At 38.8% G+C, this 23,271-nt stretch overlaps 1 protein-coding gene across 5 annotated transcripts in view; it reads right to left on the reverse strand.

Annotated features, from left to right (window-relative positions):
• Nucleotides 1-6,624: 6,624 nt before the first annotated feature.
• Exo70 (exocyst complex component 7) overlaps nucleotides 6,625-23,271 on the reverse strand; it is a 129,774-nt gene continuing 113,127 nt past the window's right edge. For 2 of the 5 annotated variants that reach the window (XM_071669118.1, XM_071669119.1), the window contains exons 13-15: nucleotides 20,758-20,869; nucleotides 18,661-18,794; nucleotides 6,625-6,906 (exon numbers count right to left, since the gene is read on the reverse strand). In XM_071669118.1, the coding sequence (XP_071525219.1) occupies nucleotides 6,804-6,906; nucleotides 18,661-18,794; nucleotides 20,758-20,869 (349 nt within the window). In that variant the 3' untranslated portion in view covers nucleotides 6,625-6,803. The remainder of the gene's footprint in view (nucleotides 6,907-18,660; nucleotides 18,795-20,757; nucleotides 20,870-23,271) is intronic. The other 3 variants (XR_011713631.1, XR_011713630.1, XR_011713629.1) reach the window with 3 other exon arrangements.

The following is a 23,271-nucleotide window of genomic DNA, read 5'->3' on the forward strand; positions in this document are numbered from 1 at the left end:
AAAGAGGGGCAAGTATGAAGTCTGTTGGGGATGAGAGAGCTTGGGAAGTGAGTCAGTTGTTGTTTGCTGATGATACAGCGCTGGTGGCTGATTCATGTGAGAAACTGCAGAAGCTGGTGACTGAGTTTGGTAAAGTGTGTGAAAGAAGAAAGTTAAGAGTAAATGTGAATAAGAGCAAGGTTATTAGGTACAGTAGGGTTGAGGGTCAAGTCAATTGGGAGGTGAGTTTGAATGGAGAAAAACTGGAGGAAGTGAAGTGTTTTAGATATCTGGGAGTGGATCTGGCAGCGGATGGAACCATGGAAGCGGAAGTGGATCATAGGGTGGGGGAGGGGGCGAAAATTCTGGGAGCCTTGAAGAATGTGTGGAAGTCGAGAACATTATCTCGGAAAGCAAAAATGGGTATGTTTGAAGGAATAGTGGTTCCAACAATGTTGTATGGTTGTGAGGCGTGGGCTATGGATAGAGTTGTGCGCAGGAGGATGGATGTGCTGGAAATGAGATGTTTGAGGACAATGTGTGGTGTGAGGTGGTTTGATCGAGTAAGTAACGTAAGGGTAAGAGAGATGTGTGGAAATAAAAAGAGCGTGGTTGAGAGAGCAGAAGAGGGTGTTTTGAAATGGTTTGGGCACATGGAGAGAATGAGTGAGGAAAGATTGACCAAGAGGATATATGTGTCGGAGGTGGAGGGAACGAGGAGAAGAGGGAGACCAAATTGGAGGTGGAAAGATGGAGTGAAAAAGATTTTGTGTGATCGGGGCCTGAACATGCAGGAGGGTGAAAGGAGGGCAAGGAATAGAGTGAATTGGATTGAAGTGGTATACCGGGGTTGACGTGCTGTCAGTGGATTGAATCGGGGCATGTGAAGCGTCTGGGGTAAACCATGGAAAGCTGTGTAGGTATGTATATTTGCGTGTGTGGACGTATGTATATACATGTGTATGGGGGTGGGTTGGGCCATTTCTTTCGTCTGTTTCCTTGCGCTACCTCGCAAACGCGGGAGACAGTGACAAAGCAAAAAAAAAAAAAAAATATATATATATATATATATATATATATATATATATATATATATATATATATATATATATATATATACCTCTGTAATTTGAGCACTCACTCTTATCCCCTTTGCCTTTGTACAATGGCACTATGCACGCATTCCGCCAATCCTCAGGCACCTCACCATGAGTCATACATACATTAAATAACCTTACCAACCAGTCAACAATACAGTCACCCCCTTTTTTAATAAATTCCACTGCAATACCATCCAAACCTGCTGCCTTGCCAGCTTTCATCTTCCGCAAAGCTTTTACTACCTCTTCTCTGTTTACCAAATCATTTTCCCTAACCCTCTCACTTTGTACACCACCTCAAATTACAGAGGTATAAGTTTGTTGAGTATTCCTGGTAAATTATATGGGAGGGTATTGATTGAGAGGGTGAAGGCATGTACAGAGCATCAGATTGGGGAAGAGCAGTGTGGTTTCAGAAGTGGTAGAGGATGTGTGGATCAGGTGTTTGCTTTGAAGAATGTATGTGAGAAATACTTAGAAAAGCAAATGGATTTGTATGTAGCATTTATGGATCTGGAGAAGGCATATGATAGAGTTGATAGAGATGCTCTGTGGAAGGTATTAAGAATATATGGTGTGGGAGGCAAGTTGTTAGAAGCAGTGAAAAGTTTTTATCGAGGATGTAAGGCATGTGTACGTGTAGGAAGAGAGGAAAGTGATTGGTTCTCAGTGAATGTAGGTTTGCGGCAGGGGTGTGTGATGTCTCCATGGTTGTTTAATTTGTTTATGGATGGGGTTGTTAGGGAGGTGAATGCAAGAGTTTTGGAAAGAGGGGCAAGTATGAAGTCTGTTGGGGATGAGAGAGCTTGGGAAGTGAGTCAGTTGTTGTTTGCTGATGATACAGCGCTGGTGACTGATTCATGTGAGAAACTGCAGAAGCTGGTGACTGAGTTTGGTAAAGTGTGTGAAAGAAGAAAGTTAAGAGTAAATGTGAATAAGAGCAAGGTTATTAGGTACAGTAGGGTTGAGGGTCAAGTCAATTGGGAGGTGAGTTTGAATGGAGAAAAACTGGAGGAAGTGAAGTGTTTTAGATATCTGGGAGTGGATCTGGCAGCGGATGGAACCATGGAAGCGGAAGTGGATCATAGGGTGGGGGAGGGGGCGAAAATTCTGGGAGCCTTGAAGAATGTGTGGAAGTCGAGAACATTATCTCGGAAAGCAAAAATGGGTATGTTTGAAGGAATAGTGGTTCCAACAATGTTGTATGGTTGTGAGGCGTGGGCTATGGATAGAGTTGTGCGCAGGAGGATGGATGTGCTGGAAATGAGATGTTTGAGGACAATGTGTGGTGTGAGGTGGTTTGATCGAGTAAGTAACGTAAGGGTAAGAGAGATGTGTGGAAATAAAAAGAGCGTGGTTGAGAGAGCAGAAGAGGGTGTTTTGAAATGGTTTGGGCACATGGAGAGAATGAGTGAGGAAAGATTGACCAAGAGGATATATGTGTCGGAGGTGGAGGGAACGAGGAGAAGAGGGAGACCAAATTGGAGGTGGAAAGATGGAGTGAAAAAGATTTTGTGTGATCGGGGCCTGAACATGCAGGAGGGTGAAAGGAGGGCAAGGAATAGAGTGAATTGGATTGATGTGGTATACCGGGGTTGACGTGCTGTCAGTGGATTGAATCGGGGCATGTGAAGCGTCTGGGGTAAACCATGGAAAGCTGTGTAGGTATGTATATTTGCGTGTGTGGACGTATGTATATACATGTGTATGGGGGTGGGTTGGGCCATTTCTTTCGTCTGTTTCCTTGCGCTACCTCGCAAACGCGGGAGACAGCGACAAAGCAAAAAAAAAAAAAAAGAATATATATATATATATATATATATTTCTTTTTTTTTTTCATGCTATTCGCTATTTCCCGCGATAGCGAGGTAGCGTTAAGAACAGAGGACTGGGCCTTTGAGGGAATATCCTCACCTGGACCTCTTCTCTGTTCCTTCTTTTGGAAAATTAAAAAAAAAAAAAAAAAAAAAAAATAATTTGTTTTGTTGCAGTTTATTGAGTGGATAGGGGATCACCCACTATACTCCGCTTAGTTCTTAAGATGTAGAGGCACAATTAATAAGCAAAACTACTCATTAATGTGAGACCACTGTAACTGATAACGTTGTCATTCTTGTATGTAGGAACCTCAAGGATAGGGAAAGCGGATATCAACTCTGAGTTTCATTTACAGACTTATAGGAGACCAGTCTTGGTGGCATTCTATGAAATAAATATAAATGAATTATGAATGATCATGTGAATTAGATAAGACTCCAGTAACATTAGAAGAGGGAACAAAATTCAATGGATGAGAAAGCTAAACACTGCTTCGTTGCTAGGGATTATCTGGCTTACGTTGGGACATGACAGTATGATTACTCTCTGTTACAGGGAGCGAGTTTCCTTCATATAGCCCTGTCTCTTATTTTTGTATGTATGTATCGCGTTTACTCCTGTCTATTTTTGCGTATACACACACACTATTCTAGGAATCCACTTTATTGAACAGACCCTAAGGGAAGATTTACAACTAAGTGGGCTGACAGGCTGCCGCCACCACAATTCAAACCTACATAGGTTTGATCCCAGGTGGTTACTGCATGGTTGATGGTCATTAATGCTAACCTGTACACCAAGGAGATATGTGTGCAGCATCTGCATGTGCAGCGACAGAGTTTCCCAGTATCACCGATAAAGTGTCACCTTAATGACAGCACCTTATTGGCAGGTCACATTATATGACCTTATCTGACTTACTTGATGTTCAGCAGCAGGGCCTATGAGAAGAGGTTGCAGAGGGTATATCATAGCCGGGTCAAGGGGTCCAAAAGGGAGCCCAGGAATTTCCTGGAATTGCAGAAAATGTTTGCATAGATTAAGACTTGCATTCACATTTTGTGTGAACCTACATAATTAAAATAATCTTAGAGCACATAAAACTGTGGTTGATGAAAATAGGATGACTAATGGAGAAGGAAAGGGGACCAGAAAGAAACTTTGTACCCCAATAAAATTCCTCTCAGAAGTCCTGTTCGGCGGTGGCAAATCAAAAGGTGCCGCTGTAATCATTTCATTAAATAGATGACAAGATCCTTTCAATGAAAAGAGCTGTTCTTATGGACCTAACCTCAGTCCAACATCCTGTAATCATAGGTCCCAAGAATAACAGTCTCCACCTGACTACTGCCAATGAGAGGAAGGGCTCTGACAGTTGTAGTGCTGGCCTCTCCAACGACCTTTCCCTTTCTCTTAGACCTTCCTCTTTTTCTTTTCAACATCCAAAAACCAACACCATCTGTCTAGTATGTCTCCTAATATCTTACGTCTCTCAGAGACAGTTGTTCAATGATGTTCTCACTAGTTCCTTTTCTATATCCAACTATAATCTCCACTTGATTCCAGTGCAAAGTTGGTGTCTGTGCTTGTTCCAATAACAACACTTCTGTTGTACACCTTAAGGACCTTGAGTCCCCAAACTATCATGTTTTATGGTTCAAGGTCTGTCTTCCAACTACCTCACTTTTTCTGTTTCACCTATTGCTCTTCTAATTCTACAAATAAGTTGGTAGTAGTTGGTAGGTAGCCAATGACCTGGGAGGTATATTACCAGTACTACCTGCCTGGGTATCAGGAGGGTTAGTGACATCTGCTTAGTAAGCCAGCACTTTAGTGGTTGTCAAGTTGCATTCCTCTGATGAAGGTAGCTCTTTTCTTTCTGCCTCACTAACATGTGAACTACTGGCATTCTGTCTACAAACATACAATATCTCCTTGTCATATGTAACACTTAAAAACACTTAACTCACACAGCTCATTCTTTGTAACACTAGATTTTCCTACAGTGAGCACTATGCACTAGCCCTGCCTTTTGGCAAAATGGTAAAAGCAGTAGACAGAAGTAGTAGGCAACATTTAGACAAAATTATTAGGTAAAAGCAGTAGGTAGGAGCATTAGATAGAAGTAGTCATTAGGAACATTAGATAGGAGCCTCTGCAAACACTGCGCTAGACTTGCCCTCAGCCAATGGTCTGGTAAAGGTGAGGCACTAAAGGCTAAGAAGTGGCGCTGGAATTCTTTGGTTATGGAGACTGTTGCCGTGGCCACCCCTTTGAGGGAGTTCCAATTGGAACAGGCATCAGAGATATAGAGAGATCGATAAATTTTACAAATTTTGCATCTTTCTTTGAGTATCTAAACTCTTACCATGAGACCATGGCATCCTTTCATCCACAAGCCGAGATCCTCCACTTCGGGGACTTTAACATTCACCATAGGTAATGGTTGAATTCCTCCCATGTGGATGGTGGAGGGATTGAAACCATCGTATCCTTCATTTTCAATTATTTAGAGCAAATCATTTCCCACCCTACCTATATTCCTGACTACTGTGATCACTCTTTTAATATTCTAGTTCATCCTATAGTAAGTACAGATTCTTGCCCCCAGTAGTTCATCCAATCACATACTCATTAATGTATCTCTTTCAGTGACACCTCCCCCTCCAGCTGTCCCTTCTAAGCATAAATACTGGCACCTCAACAAAGCTGACCAGAATAACTTGTAATTTCTTTTCTTACTTTCCTTGGGTAAATTACTGTCTCTTATGTGGGGATGCTTATTTCTTCACCGAATACATAGCAAAGGTTATTCTTTTGGGAAGAGAAGTATTTATCCCATCTTTCTCTAAGATGACCTCTTCTTCCACTCAATTATCATCTGTTCCCGTTCTGAGGCCATTCAGGCAAGGGATCAGGCATATCGGGCTTGGAAAACTTTTCTTTCTGACTCTCATTCAGCTTTCATCATTGCCCGTAATCACTGAAAGTATGTTTTCCATGAGGCCAAGTGTTCTTTCATTCAAAAGAAATGCAATAACCTCTCATTGTCATCCACTAACAGATCTTTTTGATCTTTAGCTAAGGTCATCTCTAACAACTTCTGTCACTCTACCTTTCCTTCACTTTTCCGTTCTGACGGTACTATAGCTGACTCTCTTGTACACAAAGCAACTTTGGTTCCCGTTTCTCCTCTAACTCCACCTTGGATGACCAACATTCCTTCATCCCCTGATGCTCTCCTCCTGCAACCCAAGCACAAACCAACAGCTGCCATACACTCCAGGACCCTCTTGCAACCAAAGCACAAACCAGCAACAACCATACACTACAGGAGCATCCTGTACAATTTACCACATTCAATAAATTGAAAAATATAAACACTTATACAAGAGAAAATATTTCTTTCATTGTAAAACTGTCTACAACTGTTGCTGCATAAACCTGCCTTCCCAGTATGATATTGTAGTAACACATTCTTCTATGATTTATGGGTAACTGGTGGATGACATTTTTCCCAGATGCGTTGTAATACTACTAGTGACATCTATGGGTAAGACAAGGAATCATATATCAGGTTGGAATCCAAAATAAGCTATGAAATACCAATGCCCCAATCATGGCATACAGCATTCTACAATGTTGGATCATGATTATGGCTGAGAACAATGAAAAAATTGAGGGTGGACACCTCTGAAATAAAGCAAGGAGAAAAAATAAACAGATACTATACTGGATTTTTTAATTTGCACTAATGGGAAATACATTTTTCTGGGTTTAATAGAGCATCATCATACTATTATAAGAATTCATATGAGAATTATGATAAATCTGATGACATATTGCATCAAGCACCAACAACGAAGAATTTATCAAACGTAAGTGATACATCTTTTTTACAAGAAGTCAAGCAGCTACATCAAAGAACTTGTCCACCATATTTGATACATCTGCAGGGGAATACTTGATGTACTTTTCTGTGTTTTTTGTGAATGTAACACTTACATATCTGAGGAAGAAAAGCATACAAATTATATAAACATATATTGAGAATTTTTGTTTTTTAAACAGGGTGACAGATATAAAACTTTTAGTAAATTTCAGTTACTGACAACCTTAACATTATCATGTAAACATCCAATGTCAATGCTCATAAAAAATCCCAATAAACAAATTTCCTTGTTCATCTGATTCCATTATGACATAAATCTGTCTTATGTTTGTGCTATAAGAACTTAAATTCAGAAATGAAAAAAGTCTAGCAAGAACACCATGTGAATAAAGGTAAAGACAGATATTAGAAAGAACACACCAGAATAAGAAGAGAAATAATGAAATACTAGAAACACCATAATTCACAAGCAAATGCAAAATGTCTCCCTCTGTGGTACCATTATCATCATGTTCACTATATGAAGGAATACATTACAAACATTATCTCTACACCCTCAAGAAAAATATATTCACTTTACTCTCAGCAAATGTAGTTTTACCCATGAAATATGCATATTTACTGACATCTTCCATAAACATGAATTTACTTTATCCTTAAAATAAACATCTTCATTGCACCCTTGTTAAATCTAAATTCACTTCCTCAACAAACACATTTTCATTTCACCTTTGACAAGGAAATCTTTACTACACCATCAACACAACTGTCCTCTGAAATGACCAATAAAGGGTCATTCCATGGCCAGGATTAGGGTGCTGATTGTTGGAAAGAAAAATAAAAAGGATAAGAAAAAGCAAAAATGATATATAGGTCAATATAAAAAGAATCCGAGTTTCACAAAACAGAACCCCAAAATCTGAAGGCCGGTATTTTCAAGATTACAACCACCGTGGATCAAAAGTTCCCAGAGTCTGATAATTTGTTTACTATATGCCACAAAGGCATATGCAATTGTTCTTGCTGTCTGAACTAATGGTACTAAAGTTCCACGATTTTGTTTTCCACTTGGGTGATATTTCAATCATACCTTGAATCTGTCACCAAACATAGAATATATTTTTCTCTTCCTCTTTCTAAGCTATACAGCTGCATTTCTTTCAGCCTTTCATGGTAGTTGATATGTTCCATCCCTTGGATTTTGCTTGTAAAATGCTTCTGAATTCACTTTAATTTATTTCTATTTGTTTTGTTGGTGTCCATAAAGCACAGCAGTAATCAATTTTGATTTTTTTTTTACATACATTAAACATTCTCATCAACAGATTTCTATCTCTAGTAGCAAAAGTACACAGAATAATACCACCATCACTTGACAGTGTTATCTTTTTGATATGTTCTCTAATATGATTTCTAAAGGATGGGATAAATTTCGTTGTGCATCTTTGTACTTGCTCTAATTTTTCTTCACCTTTTCATAGTTTGGGGACCAAAACTGGACTGCATATTCAAATTACTAGCAAATTATAAAGTGTAATGACTGTTTATGGTGTCTTGTAATCTTATGTTCCTGGCTATGAAACCTAACATTTGGTTGCCTTTTTGTATTGGTTGCTTGACACTGTTTAGTATACTTCAGACTGTTGCTAATGACAACTCCAAGGTACTTTTCTTCATTTACTTTAGTTAGCAATTAGTTTCCAATTAGTTTGTAATCGTAACATATATTATTGTCTCCAAAGTGCATAACTTTACACCCGTCTAAATTAAACTTCATTTGCCTTCTGTCTGACCACTCTGCTAGTAGGTTAAGATCTCTTTGAATCATTTCACAGTCCTGCAGGTTTACAGCTCTACCTCCTTTAGTATCATCAGCAAATTTGGAGTTCTTAGATATGAGACCAAGCTCTAGGTCGTTTATGTATATTATGAAAAGAATTGGGCCTAGGACTGACCCCTGTGGCACAACACTCATTACATTTAGCCAGTCTGAGGGTTCACCATTTAATAGTATATACCGCTGTCTTTTCCTGGCGCTACCTCACTGAGAGGGGATGCCAATTCCTGTGTGATAGGGTAACAACAGGAATGGATGAAGGTAAGCAAGTATGAACATGTACATATGCATATGTCTGTGTATGTATATGTTGATATGTATATGTGCATGTATGGGCATAAACAGAGAAGAGGTAGTGAAAGCTTTGCGGATGATGAAAGCCAGCAAGGCAGCAGGTTTGGATGGTATTGCAGTGGAATTTATTAAAAAAAGGGGGGTGACTGCGTTGTTGACTGGTTGGTGATGATATTCAATGTATGTATGGCTCATGGTAAAGTGCCTGAGGATTGGCAGAATGCATGCATATTACCATTGTACAAAGGCAAAGGGGATAAAGGTGAGTGTTCAAATTACAAAGGTATAAGTTTGTTGAGTATTCCTTGAAATTATATGGGAGGGCAATGATTGAGAGGGTGAAGGCAAGTACACAGCATTAGATTGGGGAAGAGCAGTGTGGTTTCAGAAGTGGCAGAGGATGTGTGGATCAGGTGTTTGCTTTGAAGAATGTATGCGAGAAATACTTAAAAAACAAATGGATTTGTATGTAGCATTTATGGATCTGGAGAAGGCATATGATAGAGTTGATAGAGATACTCTGTGGAAGGTATTAAGCATATATGGTGTGGGAGGCAAGTTGCTAGAAGCAGTGAAAAGTTTTTATTAAGGATGTAAGGTATGTGCACAAGTAGGAAGAGAGGAAAGTGATTGGTTCTCAGCGAATGTAGGTTTGCGGCAGGGGTGCATGATGTCTCAATGGTTGTTTAATTTGTTTATGGATGGGGTGGTTGGGGAGGTAAATGCAGAGTTTTGGAGAGAGGGGCAAGTATGCAGTCTGTTGTGGATGAGATGCTTGGGAAGTGAGCCAGTTGTTGTTCGTTGATGATACAGCGCTGGTGGCTGATTCAGGTGAGAAACTGTAGAAGTTGGTGACTGAGTTTGGTAAAGTGTGTGAAAGAAGAAAGCTGAGAGTAAATGTGAATAAGAGAAAGGTTAGTAGGTACAGTAGGGTTGAGGGACAAGTCAATTGGGAGGTAAGTTTGAATGGAGAAAAACTGGAGGAAGTGAGGTGTTTTAGATATCTGGGAGTGGATTTGGCATGAGAAGAGTGGGAGGTGGGTTGATTAGAAAGGGTAGTGGGTGGTGGGATGAAGAAATAAGATTATTAGTGAAAGATAAGAGAGAGGCATTTGGACGATTTTTGCAGGGAAAAAATGCAATTGAGTGGGAGATGTATAAAAGAAAGAGACAGGAGGTCAAGAGAAAGGTGCAAGAGGTGAAAAAGAGGGCAAATGAGAGTTGGGGTGAGAGAGTATCATTAAATTTTATGGAAAATAAAAAGATGTTTTGAAAGGAGGTAAATAAAGTGCGTAAGACAAGGGAGCAAATGGGAACTTCAGTGAAGGGCGCAAATGGGGAGGTAATAACAAGTAGTGGTGATGTGAGAAGGAGATGGAGTGAGTATTTTGAAGGTTTGTTGAATGTGTTTGATGATAGAGTGGCAGATATAGGGTGTTTTGGTCGAGGTGGTGTGCAAAGTGAGAGGGTTAGGGAAAATGATTTGGTAAACTTAAGAGAAGAGGTAGTAAAAGCTTTGAGGAAGATGAAAGCCAGCAAGGCAGCAGGTTTGGATGGTATTGCAGTGGAATTTATTAAAAAAGGGGGTGACTGTATTATTGACTGGTTGGTAAGGTAATTTAATGTATGTATGACTCATGGTGAGGTGCCTGAGGATTGGCAGAATGCGTGCATAGTGCCATTGTACAAAGGCAAAGGGGATAAGAGTGAGTGCTCAAATTACAGAGGTGTAAGTTTGTTGAGTATTCCTGGTAAATTATATGGGAGGGTATTGATTGAGAGGGTGAAGGCATGTACAGAGCATCAGACTGGGGAAGAGCAGTGTGGTTTCAGAAGTGGTAGATGATGTGTGGATCAGGTGTTTGCTTTGAAGAATGTATGTGAGAAATACTTAGAAAAGCAAATGGATTTGTATGTAGCATTTATGGATCTGGAGAAGGCATATGATAGAGTTGATAGAGATGCTCTGTGGAAGGTATTAAGAATATATGGTGTGGGAGGCAAGTTGTTAGAAGTAGTGAAAAGTGATTGATTCTCAGTGAATGTAGGTTTGCGGCAGGGGTGTGTGATGTCTCCATAGTTGTTTAATTTGTTTATGGATGGGGTTGTTTGGGAGGTGAATGCAAGAGTTTTGGAAAGAGGGGCAAGTATGAAGTCTGTTGTGGATGAGAGAGCTTGGGAAGTGAGTCAGTTGTTGTTCGCTGATGATACAGCACTGGTGGCGGATTCATGTGAGAAACTGCAGATGCTGGTGACTGAGTTTGGTAAAGTGTGTGAAAGAAGAAAGTTAAGAGTAAATGTAAATAAGAGCAAGGTTATTAGGTACACTAGGGTTGAGGGTCAAGTCAATTGGGAGGTAAGTTTGAATGGAGAAAAACTGGAGGAAGTAAAGTGTTTTAGATATCTGGGAGTGGATCTGGCAGCGGATGGAACCATGGAAGCGGAAGTGGATCATAGGGTGGGGGAGGGGGTGAAAATCCTGGGAGCCTTGAAGAATGTGTGGAAGTCGAGAACATTATCTCGAAAAGCAAAAATGGGTATGTTTGAAGGAATAGTGGTTCCAACATTGTTGTATGGTTGCGAGGCATGGGCTATGGATAGAGTTGTGAGCAGGAGGATGGATGTGTTGGAAATGAGATGTTTGAGGACAATGTGTGGTGTGAGGTGGTTTGATCGAGTAAGTAACGTAAGGGTAAGAGAGATGTGTGGAAATAAAAAGAGCGTGGTTGAGAGAGCAGAAGAGGGTGTTTTGAAATGGTTTGGGCACATGGAGAGAATGAGTGAGGAAAGATTGACCAAGAGGATATATGTGTCGGAGGTGGAGGGAACGAGGAGAAGTGGGAGACCAAATTGGAGGTGGAAAGATGGAGTGAAAAAGATTTTGTGTGATCGGGGCCTGAACATGCAGGAGGGTGAAAGGAGGGCAAGGAATAGAGTGAATTGGATCGATGTGGTATACCGGGGTTGACGTGCTGTCAGTGGATTGAATCAGGGCATGTGAAGCGTCTGGGGTAAACCATGGAAAGCTGTGTAGGTATGTATATTTGCATGTGTGGACGTATGTATATACATGTGTATGGGGGTGGGTTGGGCCATTTCTTTCGTCTGTTTCCTTGCGCTACCTCGCAAATGCAGGAGACAGCGACAAAGCAAAAAAAAAAAAAAAAAAAAAAATATGTGTAGGAGGGTGAAAGGCGGGCAAGGAATAGAGTGAATTGGATCGATGTGGAATACCGGGGTCGACATGCTGTCAATGGATTGAATCAGGGCATGTGAAGCGTCTGTGGTAAACCGTGGAGAGTTCTGTGGGGCCTGGATGTGGAAAGGGAGCTGTGGTTTCGGGCATTATTACGTGACAGCTGGAGACTGAGTGTGAATAAATGGGGCCTTTATTGTCTTTTCCTAGCGCTACCTCGCACACATGAGGGGGGAGGGGGATGTTATTCCATGTGTGGCGAGGTGGCGATGGGAATAAATAAAGGCAGACAGTATGAATTATGTACATGTGTATATATGTATATGTCTGTGTGTGTATATATATGTGTACATTGAGATGTATAGGTATGTATATTTGCGTGTGTGGATGTGTATGTATATACATGTGTATGGGGGTGGGTTTTGCCATTTCTTTCGTTTGTTTCCTTGCGCTACCTCGCAAACGCGGGAGACAGCGACAAAGCAAAATAATAATATAATAATATTATATATAGGAGTTACATTTTCGCAAGTTTCCACTTAGTAGGCACCTGACGATCTGATAGAGATTTGTTGAATATTTTTGTTATGGGTTATATCAAGTCTCCTGATATCTTTTAAAAATCTTCGAGCTAAGTTATCTGGGCCACTGGATTTGTTAGAATTCAATTGGTCCAGGTATTTAAGTACTTCAGAACTCTTTATTTCTCTAACCTTCAACTCTCCTTCATCAGATCCTTAAAACATTTTCATTAGTTGCAGTATTCTAGATGTTTCTTCAACTGTAAACATGGAGTTAGTATGGTAACTATTTCCTTGTTGTCAGTAGTTAGTGTGTTGTGTTCATTTTGTAATGGTCCAATTCCTACTTTTACTGTCTTCTTTTGTCTTATAATTTTGAAATCCTTAGTATTCATAACTTTCAAGGAAACTCCTTTTTCTTCTTCATGCTTACTATCTTATAACCTTACACTCTTTGGATCATGATTGATTACTGATGATTTTCATTGGTTCTCATTGATTTGAATTTCTTATATGTTTTCTTTTGGTAAATTAGTCCTTCTATGCTCCTATGATGGATTTGAAATATTGCAAGTTCTCTTCGTAATTTGTGGAATATTTTCAATCCTGAGTAATGTGTTATTAGAATTATTCCATATTTCCTTTACTGTGTAAACGTCAAGAAGTTTTGTCCATTGGTACTGTGAATTTTGTGTCTAATGTTTTCAAATTTAACTTGCCTGTAATCTTGGATCAAGAATTTGTTGTCATTTATTTCAAAATCTAAATCTATCTCTAATCTAATCAAACTGTGATCGCTGTTTGGCAAACTTTCACCTTATTCGCAAGAGTTGATTAAGTTTGTGGCACTGGTGAAGACAAGATCAAGAGTGTTTGTACCTCTGGTTGGTTTTTTAATTACCTTCTAGAAAAATGTCTTCAATCAGTTCCGTTAGTCTGGTTCCCTCTCGGTCCCCTGTTAATGTGTTCCAGTTTATGTTTGGACTGTTGAAGTCTCCTACAATAATAAACTCTTAACTGCTTACTATAGTTTTGATTTCATTATATAGCATCTTATCGTCATCTTCATTTTCCTTAGGAGGTCTGTAAAGAACACCGAGATGTAGTTTACTTTTGAACTTGTCAGTAATGTTGATATAAAGAGTCATAAGTGTGTGTGTCTACTTTGCTTATCTTAATAGCACTTACACTGTTATCAACATAGATCAAAACTCTGCCACCTACCCTGTGTAACGATCTTCTGTGATCAGTTTGTATCCGGGTATTGCTAACTCAGTGATTAAGCGTTTATTCTCAGTTTAACCAGTTTTTGAGATTGCATAATATTCGGTTCTTCAGTAACAGCATAGGATATAAGTTCATCGCATTTTATAATGATGCTCCAGGCATTTGTGTACATTAAACTTATTTTCCTTGGAATTGATTTCTGGACCAAATTTGCCTTTTTTACTGTCACTATGCATGTTTGTATTATCACTGTTAATGTCTGCATGTGCATCAGCAGAATAGAGATGGTTCTCCATCTGTTTCCGGTTCACTGCCTTACTCTGACCCTCCCTGCACTGGACCCTGCAATCCTTGTTCCAAAAAGTTACCTGAGAGTTGACCTGTAGCTGTGCTAATCCACTACTTGTACTGCCTGAGTTGTCCCTAACTGACCCTTCTTGACCAAGGTTAATGCAACTACTCGAAGAACCCTACTGTCTAGGTCCCATCCATTCTCTACTACACCTTTATAGTGGTCAACCTGGATGCCTCGTCCCTCAGATTACTTTCACACTCAGATTCACCTGCACTGACCCACCTTTCACAGATAACCCCTCCCCCACTCTCCTAGTTCCTTCGTTAGCACAGCCATGATTTGCTCTCCTGAGTAGTTTATTGAAAAAAGGACCTAATGTTTTCATCCAATACTCTGCCAAGGCAGGCTTTCCCTATTCCATTTAAGTGAAGACCATCCTTAGCTTACAGAGATCTATCATAAAAATGGTCCCACAGGTCTATACTAAACAAATTATCTTCCACCCTACAGACAGCTTCAATTCTTCTGTTTATCCCCAACATTCTAGTGAGGGTACAGGAATCGTATCTTGGCAGCAATATTATAAGCTTCTTACGACTTTCTGTAAACTTGCTAAAAAGTTCCCTATACTTCACTAATATTTCTCCTGATGTCCAATTAACTGCATTGTGGGGGGAGGGTAAATCTATGAGTATAGGTTGTTGAAGCACACTGCAAGGGTAAGTTTGTTTTTGGTTTCTATTTGAGAGTTGGTGGTGGTTTGAATGAGAAGGGTCTGGTGAAGTTCCAAAGAAATAAGTACCAAGCATATTGAAGTGAGAGTGTACAGAAAGTATATCTGTACTGTGTAGGTAATGAATGTCGGTGTTTGCTATGCAGCAGCCTTGTTTTGTGTGGTTTGCAGCTTTGTTATACATGCTTTTGAATAGGTGGATGTTTTATACAGTACAGGTACACCACCAATTTTTCTAACACTCTTTATACCAAAGCCTTGCCGGATTAACCATTTTGCCGGACCAACCGTGGTCACGTAATAATAATTCATCAACACACCTCTAACCCATTGAATATACATCTCCCATGTGTCTAAAGTATACCATGGCTGGCTAGAAATTTGAATTCAAACAAATATTGAATGTAAATTAAATGAATAAATGAAATACAGGTACTTGTACAATAGTACATTAGTGAAACAAGATTACAAGTATTAATTATTTATTTATTTTGCTTTGTCGCTGTCTCCTGCGTTAGCGAGGTAGCGCAAGGAAACAGACGAAAGAATGGCCCAACCCACCCACATACACATGTATAAACATACATGTCCACACACGCAAATATACATACCTATACATCTCAACGTATACATATATATACACACACAGACATATACATATATACACGTGTACATAATTCATACCGTCTGCCTTTATTCATTCCCATGGCCACCCCGCAACACATGAAATAACAACCCCCTCCCCCCTCATGTGCGCGAGATAGCGCTAGGTATTAATTAAATAAGATTAAACAAAAATTAAATGCAGATTTATCAATTTACTTACAAAGAATGCTGCAGCACTGCTGCTCCCAAAGTGGAAGATTTTAGACTTTTACAGGAACTGTAAAGCTAATCACAAAGGTCTGGAAGTTGAGGGCAGTCAGAATTACTGTTTGTTTCATAGTTGATCGTTTCATCTTGGATTTCTGATGTTACAGGTGAGACATCTGGGGTACTTGAAGTTGAAGCCACAGGATTTACATATGTACCGGTAGGCTTACTGCTGTGAGACACATTCCTTTTTGCTATCTTCTTAAACATTTCATCCAAGCAAAGTTGCTTCATGTGTCTAGATTTTTTCCTGTGTAATTTTTCATGCATCATATGAAAATTCATCAGTTCTTGTTTCGTAACAAAAGTATGTTGCTCTAGCCCTTTGATTAATTCACTCATCACCTCAATTAACTTTTCACTGGAAAATCTTTCAGCTACATCTGTTTCATCTTCATCACTTCCTGTGTTTTTATCAGCATTCAGAACAGTACCTATAATTTCAGAGTCTGTAAGATGACAACCTGTGTTTCGTCGTCAATACTCATCCCCTTGCTTAGATTTTCTTCATTAAGATTACTTGCCATATCCTTTGCAAGAGATTCTGTAACACTTTTAGCATATTCAAACCATAGAAGCCATAGCTAGGGTTAAATTTTATGCAAAATAAGCTAAGAATCTCACAGAACTGAGGTATCACCACCAAGTGCAGTATAAAAAATGAAAATAAGTGCGCCCTACACACAACACCATCCATGGCCGTGGTAATTTCAAGTTTCCTCACGTAATTTTGTCCAGACTAAAGGAGGTGTCAAACCATCAGTTGCCAGAAATTCGGTGGTGTCCCTGTATATATATGTTAACAGGAAAGACTGTACAAAATATTACATATAAACACTGTACATCCACCAAAGATATCTTAAGTTCAAAATAATCTATGATTTGAATGATGCTTGATCCTAAATAATTCAGATACGATATCTTCTGCCTGCATGGATAAAGAATATATCATCAGTATTGAACACAGAATATTCTAGATATGCTTAAATTTTCCAAATCATACATATGTATAGAAATCTTTACCAGATATTCAGTACTGCCAACATATCACTTACAAGTGGTAGTGTGGTGTTAACCAAACTGTTTAACCCTTAAATGGAAGGCATGGTTCAGATAGTCCATTATGGTGTATGAAGAAAATTCTTTATGAAATAACAGATAAGTATTAAAAAAAATAAGAGACATACAATGAAAGTTATAAAAATACCTCTCAGATGAACTGGCCCACTGCTGAATGAAAGTCAGGGTGTGTAGATGATGTTCAACAGTTTCCATTAAGAAGTATGGAAGGCGAGATATTTCTGTCTCTTGAACTAGTTCTCACACCATATACTTATTTCATACAAAGGCACAGTGTTGGTGGTAAATATGATGAATATATAAGAATTATTACACTTCTCACATTACAGATCAGTATGAAGCAGAGAGAGTAGCTGGTATGTGTATGAAGGATACTGAAGGCTTATTTCTTCCTTTACCTTGAGCTCAGTTTCACACTATTCTTTATGGAAGGTGAGATATTTCTGTCTCTTGAACCAGTTCTCACACCATATACTTATTTCATACACAGGCACAGTGTTGGTGGTAAATATGATGAATATATAAGAATTATTACACTTCTCACATTACAGATCAGTATGAAGCAGAGAGAGTAGCTGGTATGTGTAAGAAGGATACTGAAGGCTTATTTCTTCCTTTACCTTGAGCTCAGTTTCACACTATTCTTTAATTTATATACCTGCATTGTAGAGGTGGTGAAAACATGAATATATATAAAAATATTCTGCAAATGACAATAAAAATAAGTTCTTTTCTTTCATACTATTAGCCATTTCCCGCATTAGCGAGGTAGCGTTAAGAACAGAGGACTGGGCCTTTGAGGGAATATCCTCACCTGGCCCCCTTCTCTGTTCCTTCTTTTGGAAAATTAAAAAAAAATGAGAGGGGAGGATTTCCAGCCCCCCGCTCCCTTCCCTTTTAGTCGCCTTCTACGACACGCAGGGAATACGTGAGAGGTATTCTTTCTCCCCTATCCCCAGGGAGGTGAATAAAAATAAGTGTGAGCATGAAGAGTGCTTGGCACACATGGGAGGAATAAGGGAGTTGCTTTTTCTTTTAATATTTTCCAGCTCTTTACTTACTATCTGCTACCAAAGTCATCCATGGCCCCATGATAACATAAAATGAAAATCAAGTACATTCATTATGTAATCTATTCCCTTCCACCTTTTGTAATCCTCTTAAAATCACTCTAACTTACTTATTTCTTCACATTTTTCAAATCATTCTTCTTCACTTTAATCACTAAATGATACATATGAATGTTCCTCCTGGTAAATTAAGTCACCAACATCTACATATTTTCCATGGGGTTGTGCACACAAATTGCATGTTGACAGCCATGTAGCTGTAATGGTGGTTATAATGGTATTGAGGAGAGCAGGGGCTTTCCCAGTGCCTTTTCATCAATGGAAAAGACCTCTGTAAGCTATAATTGGTATAATAAGTCAGCCTGATAAAAAGAGGCATTAAGTTTAGCACATCAACTGACAAGGGCCATCATTCCTTGAAAGTACAACTGATTTAGGCCACTGCCTAAGGGTTAAGGAAAGATTTTGTAGACACCCTGACATGAATGTAGGAAAATTATATGATAGAGAAAAATGATTTTAGTGCTTAGAGACTTTTCAAATTACTCTTGATTTGCCTCAAAACGAAAGCTTATACTCATTAGAATACAACTGAGCAACATATACAATTAACACCAACCACCTACTGTATAATATTCTCCAGTTACCAGTGATTTTAAGACTGATCCATACTAAGCTCAGAAACACTGGGATCAAGAAAACAAGAGTACCCTCTTACAAATAAACTTCCCTCCTCCTAACTTACTTGTCATAAAAGGCTTGATATTTTGGGAGGATGTATTCCATATTATCCCTCTTTAGGCTTTCTCGTAGCTCACGGTCTGGTATGGAATAACTGCGCTGAACCTTAGACATCTCCTCCATCTCTTTATTGAACCCCTGCAAGTTTGTGAATTATGTCATATTTAGTTATCCTATTAGTAATATGGTGTAAAGATAAGTAATACAGTTTATACAGTTAAAATGTAACAACACAGTTTCTGAATGACAGAGTCCTTGACTGAGATATCAAAAATTTACGGAAATTAAATGAAATACTCAGATATTGTTGATAAAGTAAAATTTTCAGTGGCCCTACTTAATTTCATGTTCTCTTTTAATCTTACACTGCCTAATCTATTATCACGTAATTCATCTTTAAAAAAATATGGATAAGAGTTATCTGTGACAATTTTGGATATAAAATGTTTATTAGTAGCAGTAATCTTGGGCTTCATGAGGTAGAAGCAGTCTTAAGGAATATTAGGTAGAAGCATCTTTAAAACAATGAGCTAGAGGTGCCCTCTACTAGTGGCCTGTAAAGGGTTAGGCATTAAAGGCTAAGAAGCAGCACTGGAGTTCACCAGTTATGGATTCTTTTGCTGTGGTCATCCACTTCAGGGAATTCCCAAAGGAAGTGGACATCAGAGATATAGATGGTTACAAAGACAGACCTTGACCTTTGATTTTTTACCTCAAAATCATTATGAACTTGCCCTACCCTAAGGGAAACAGATGTGCAATCTTAATGAAATACATCCCATAGAAATGAAGTTATTGTGCAGAAGCAAAATAAATCTTATAAGTGCAGCAGTGATCCAGACCTTTGACCCTTTTTACCTCAAAATCAAAAGGAATTTCTTTTCCCTATGGTAACACATATGCCAAATCTCAATTAAATCCATCCACTACAACTGAAGTTATTGTGCAGAAATAAATCAACTACAAACACTTTAGTGATGATTAAACTTCTAAAATGAAAATGAATGCAGACCTCTCTTCTAAGGGAACATCCATGCTATGGGTTGATGATATCCATCAATTTAAACGATTACCATATCAAAAGGGTATGATATTGTCGAATCACCTGAGTGACTTTGAAGTTTGACCTCTTGACCCAAAAGTAACAGTGTTCTTTGTCTTTCAGCAATCTAAATCTTAAGAAAATCAGAAAATGAGTTTTGCAGTAGAAACTAAAGTGTGTATGAGCTGATGGATGGATAGATAGATGGATAAGAGGAAAAGCTGTTTACTAAAGGGCACCCTAAAGCATCTAAATACTGCATATCATTCCTTGGAAATTAGGGCATCCCTAAAATCAACTCAAAAAGTGCAACAATGATCATGACCTTTCACCTCTTGATCCTATATTCATGAGAGTTGTTTGATTTCCTTTGCAGTAGCTTAATGATACCCTTTCTCATAAGCCACACAATCATCTTGTTTCCCTAATTACCTACCAATCCTCTCTCCCCAAGTTCTGTTTACTTTCACCTTTTGGCACTGTTCACCCAAATCTCTCCTTGTACTTCTTCCTTTATGCATCACTTTTAGCTCACTCACTTACACTATCCTCTTCCTGACCATATCATTTCCCCTTCCTTAAGCCTCTATAAACTATGAAGTCTCATCTCCACCAGACATCCCACCCAGCTGCCTATCTCAGCACATAAACATCCAAATGTTTCTTTTTAGTATGCCTATCAGTTAGGACAGAATCCAATAATGCCCACTTATCATCAATCCTACTCATCCACATATACTTTCATATATCCCATTTTTAAACCAAGTACCCTCAAACATTAGTCCTTATTTAGCACATAACTCCGCAAGTTGTTCATGAGGTTAATTCAAAATGGGTACTTCATGCTCCCTAATTATACCCATAACAGCAACATTGTGCACTCTTGCATTTTAATGCAAACTTTACCACGTTGTCCACCGAATTTATGATCTGGGGAACATAAGAACACACATGGTATGAAAAAATCCTTGAATACATTTAATGATTTCACTGGTACATCTATTTACTTCACATTCCACAAGTAAAGCCTCAGAAAGTATCCATCAACAATATACTTACAGCAAATTTGTCTTTGATGAGTTGGCGATCTCTGTCACGTAATTTCCCAGCTTGAATGACAGATTGTGGGACATCCTCATGATTAACGAGATAATGGAGAACACGACTCCAACTGTATTAAATAAGACATGATTTTTTGTCATAAAGTATCACTTTATCAAGCTACCTATCAGTTAGCTTCTGTCTTTTTTCATTGTCTTCTGGTAGCTATCTCTCCATTTTCTTTACTTACACTTTTCTTTTTTTGAAGCAATTTTTAATCCTTTTTTATAGTGCAAACAAAAGGCCACTGCTACACTAATTCAATATCCAAACCAACATGCATAACTGCTCAGTATTCATTTTGCTATAGCATCTTTGATATTAGATGTTGAGATGCCCATTCTAAAAGCTAAGGGAGAATCTTCTTACACTAACAAGCCCCAATTGTGGGAAAAGGTGACTTTATAAAAACAGAGACACAGAAAAATAAGAAACAGATACATATAGTTTAATGGACAAATACACAGATACTTGGAAAGATATACACCTTCAAGGGCTTCTTTCACTGTAAACCAGGGTGGTCCAAGCATATTTCTGTATATTCTTAAAAGAAATCCCTTTGATACATGTACTCCCATGTCTTGTTCTGTCTTAGCTTAACTTTGAATCTACTGTCCTTCATTTCACTCAAGGATAGTCTTTCAGTAAGTATCATATCCATCAAATTTCCTCCTCATCTATCCACTCCTCAAACTTCATATCAACTTAAAAAAATCTTTGAACTTCTTACATCTTACTGACAATTCTAATACTACTGATCCATAGCTAACTATAACAAACCTTACTATAGTAAATCAAAGCTACTATGTTGGAGTAATGGGGGATACTCAGTCCAATAAATCAACTTTTCTGATATGTCCAACTAGTTTTTTATATTAGACCTTAATTGGGTAAACTGGAGTTATAGTCTAATAAATCTAATGATTAGCTGAAGTGGTCACATGGGTCTAACAATAAGTAGTGCTATATGTACCTGTACATGTCTATGTACTGACCTGAATGTACAATAATAGAACAAAATAAAGTAATGAAATGCAAAGGAATATAGGATTAAAAAGAATTTCAAACAGCAAATGATCAATGAGTCTTTATGTACTATACTTATCATAGCAGTTACTGATGGTTAATGAGCATCTGTTGTAAGAGTGATGGTGGTGGTGGCCATGGTAGTGATGGTGGAGGTAGTAGATTTCACTTATACTGTGGTAAGTGTTATACTTGTAATAACAAAGTGTCACAAATTATGAAGCTGGTTAAGAGATACTGACTGCATGGGCAATTTGGCAGGACTAACCTCATGCTCAAAGTAGCCAAACCTCCACATGATACTAATTCTGTATCATATGCATGTATTTATGGTCTAGCACAGTGAAACATTACTTTTTGGGGGATAAATTACTATTTCATATTGGATAGAAGAGGTTGGTGAAAGTAAGTGAGCTTGGAAAGGAGACTTGTGTGAGGAAATACCAGGAGACATTGAGTGCAGAATGGAAAAAGGTGAGAGCAAATGAAGTAAGGGGAGTGGAGGGAGGAATGGGATGTATTTAGGGAAGCAGTGATGGCTTGAACAAAAGATGTATGTGGTATGAGAAAGGTGGGAGGTGGGCAGATTAGAAAGGGGAGTGAATGGTGAGATGAAGAAGTAAGATTGTTAATAAAAGAGAAGAGGGAGGCATTTGGGTGATTTTTGCAGGGAAGACATGCAAATGACTGGGAAAGGTATAAAAGAGAGCAGCAGGAGGTCAAGAGAAAGGTGCAAGAGGGCAAATGAGAGTTGGGGTGAGAGAGTATCATTGAATTTAAGGGAGAATAAAAAGATGTTTTGGAGGGAGGTAAATAAAGTGCGTAAGACAAGAGAACAAATGGGAACATCGGTAAAGGGGGCAAATGGGGAGGTAATAACAAGTAATGATGAAGTGAGAAGAGGATGGAGTGAATATTTTGAAGGTTTGTTTAATGCGTTTGATGATAAGTTGCAGATATTCAATGTTTTGGTCGGGGAGGAATGTAAAGTGAGAGGGTCTGGGAGAATGGTTTGGTGAACAGAGAAGAGGTAGTGAAGGCTTTGCGGAAGATGAAAGCTGGCAAGGCGGCAGGTTAGGATGGTATTCCACTGAAAAGTATCAAAAAAGGGGGTGACTGTGTTGTTGATTGGTTGGTAAGGATATTCAATGTATGTATGGATCATGGTGAAGTGCCTGAGGTTTGGCAGAATGCATGCATAGTGCCACTGTACAAAGACAAAGGGGATAAGGGTGAGTGTTCAAATTACAGGGGCATAAGTTTGTTGAGTATTCCTGGGAAATTATATGGGGGGATATTGATTGATATGGTAAAGGCATGTACAGAGCATCAGACTAGGGAAGAGCAGGGTGGTTTCAGAAGTGGTAGAGGATGTGTGGATCAGGTGTTTGCTTTGAAAAATTTATGCGAGAAATACTTAGAAAAGCAAATAGATTTGTACGTAGC

Source organism: Panulirus ornatus, chromosome 13, assembly GCF_036320965.1.
Source record: "Panulirus ornatus isolate Po-2019 chromosome 13, ASM3632096v1, whole genome shotgun sequence".
Lineage (NCBI taxonomy): Eukaryota > Metazoa > Arthropoda > Malacostraca > Decapoda > Palinuridae > Panulirus > Panulirus ornatus.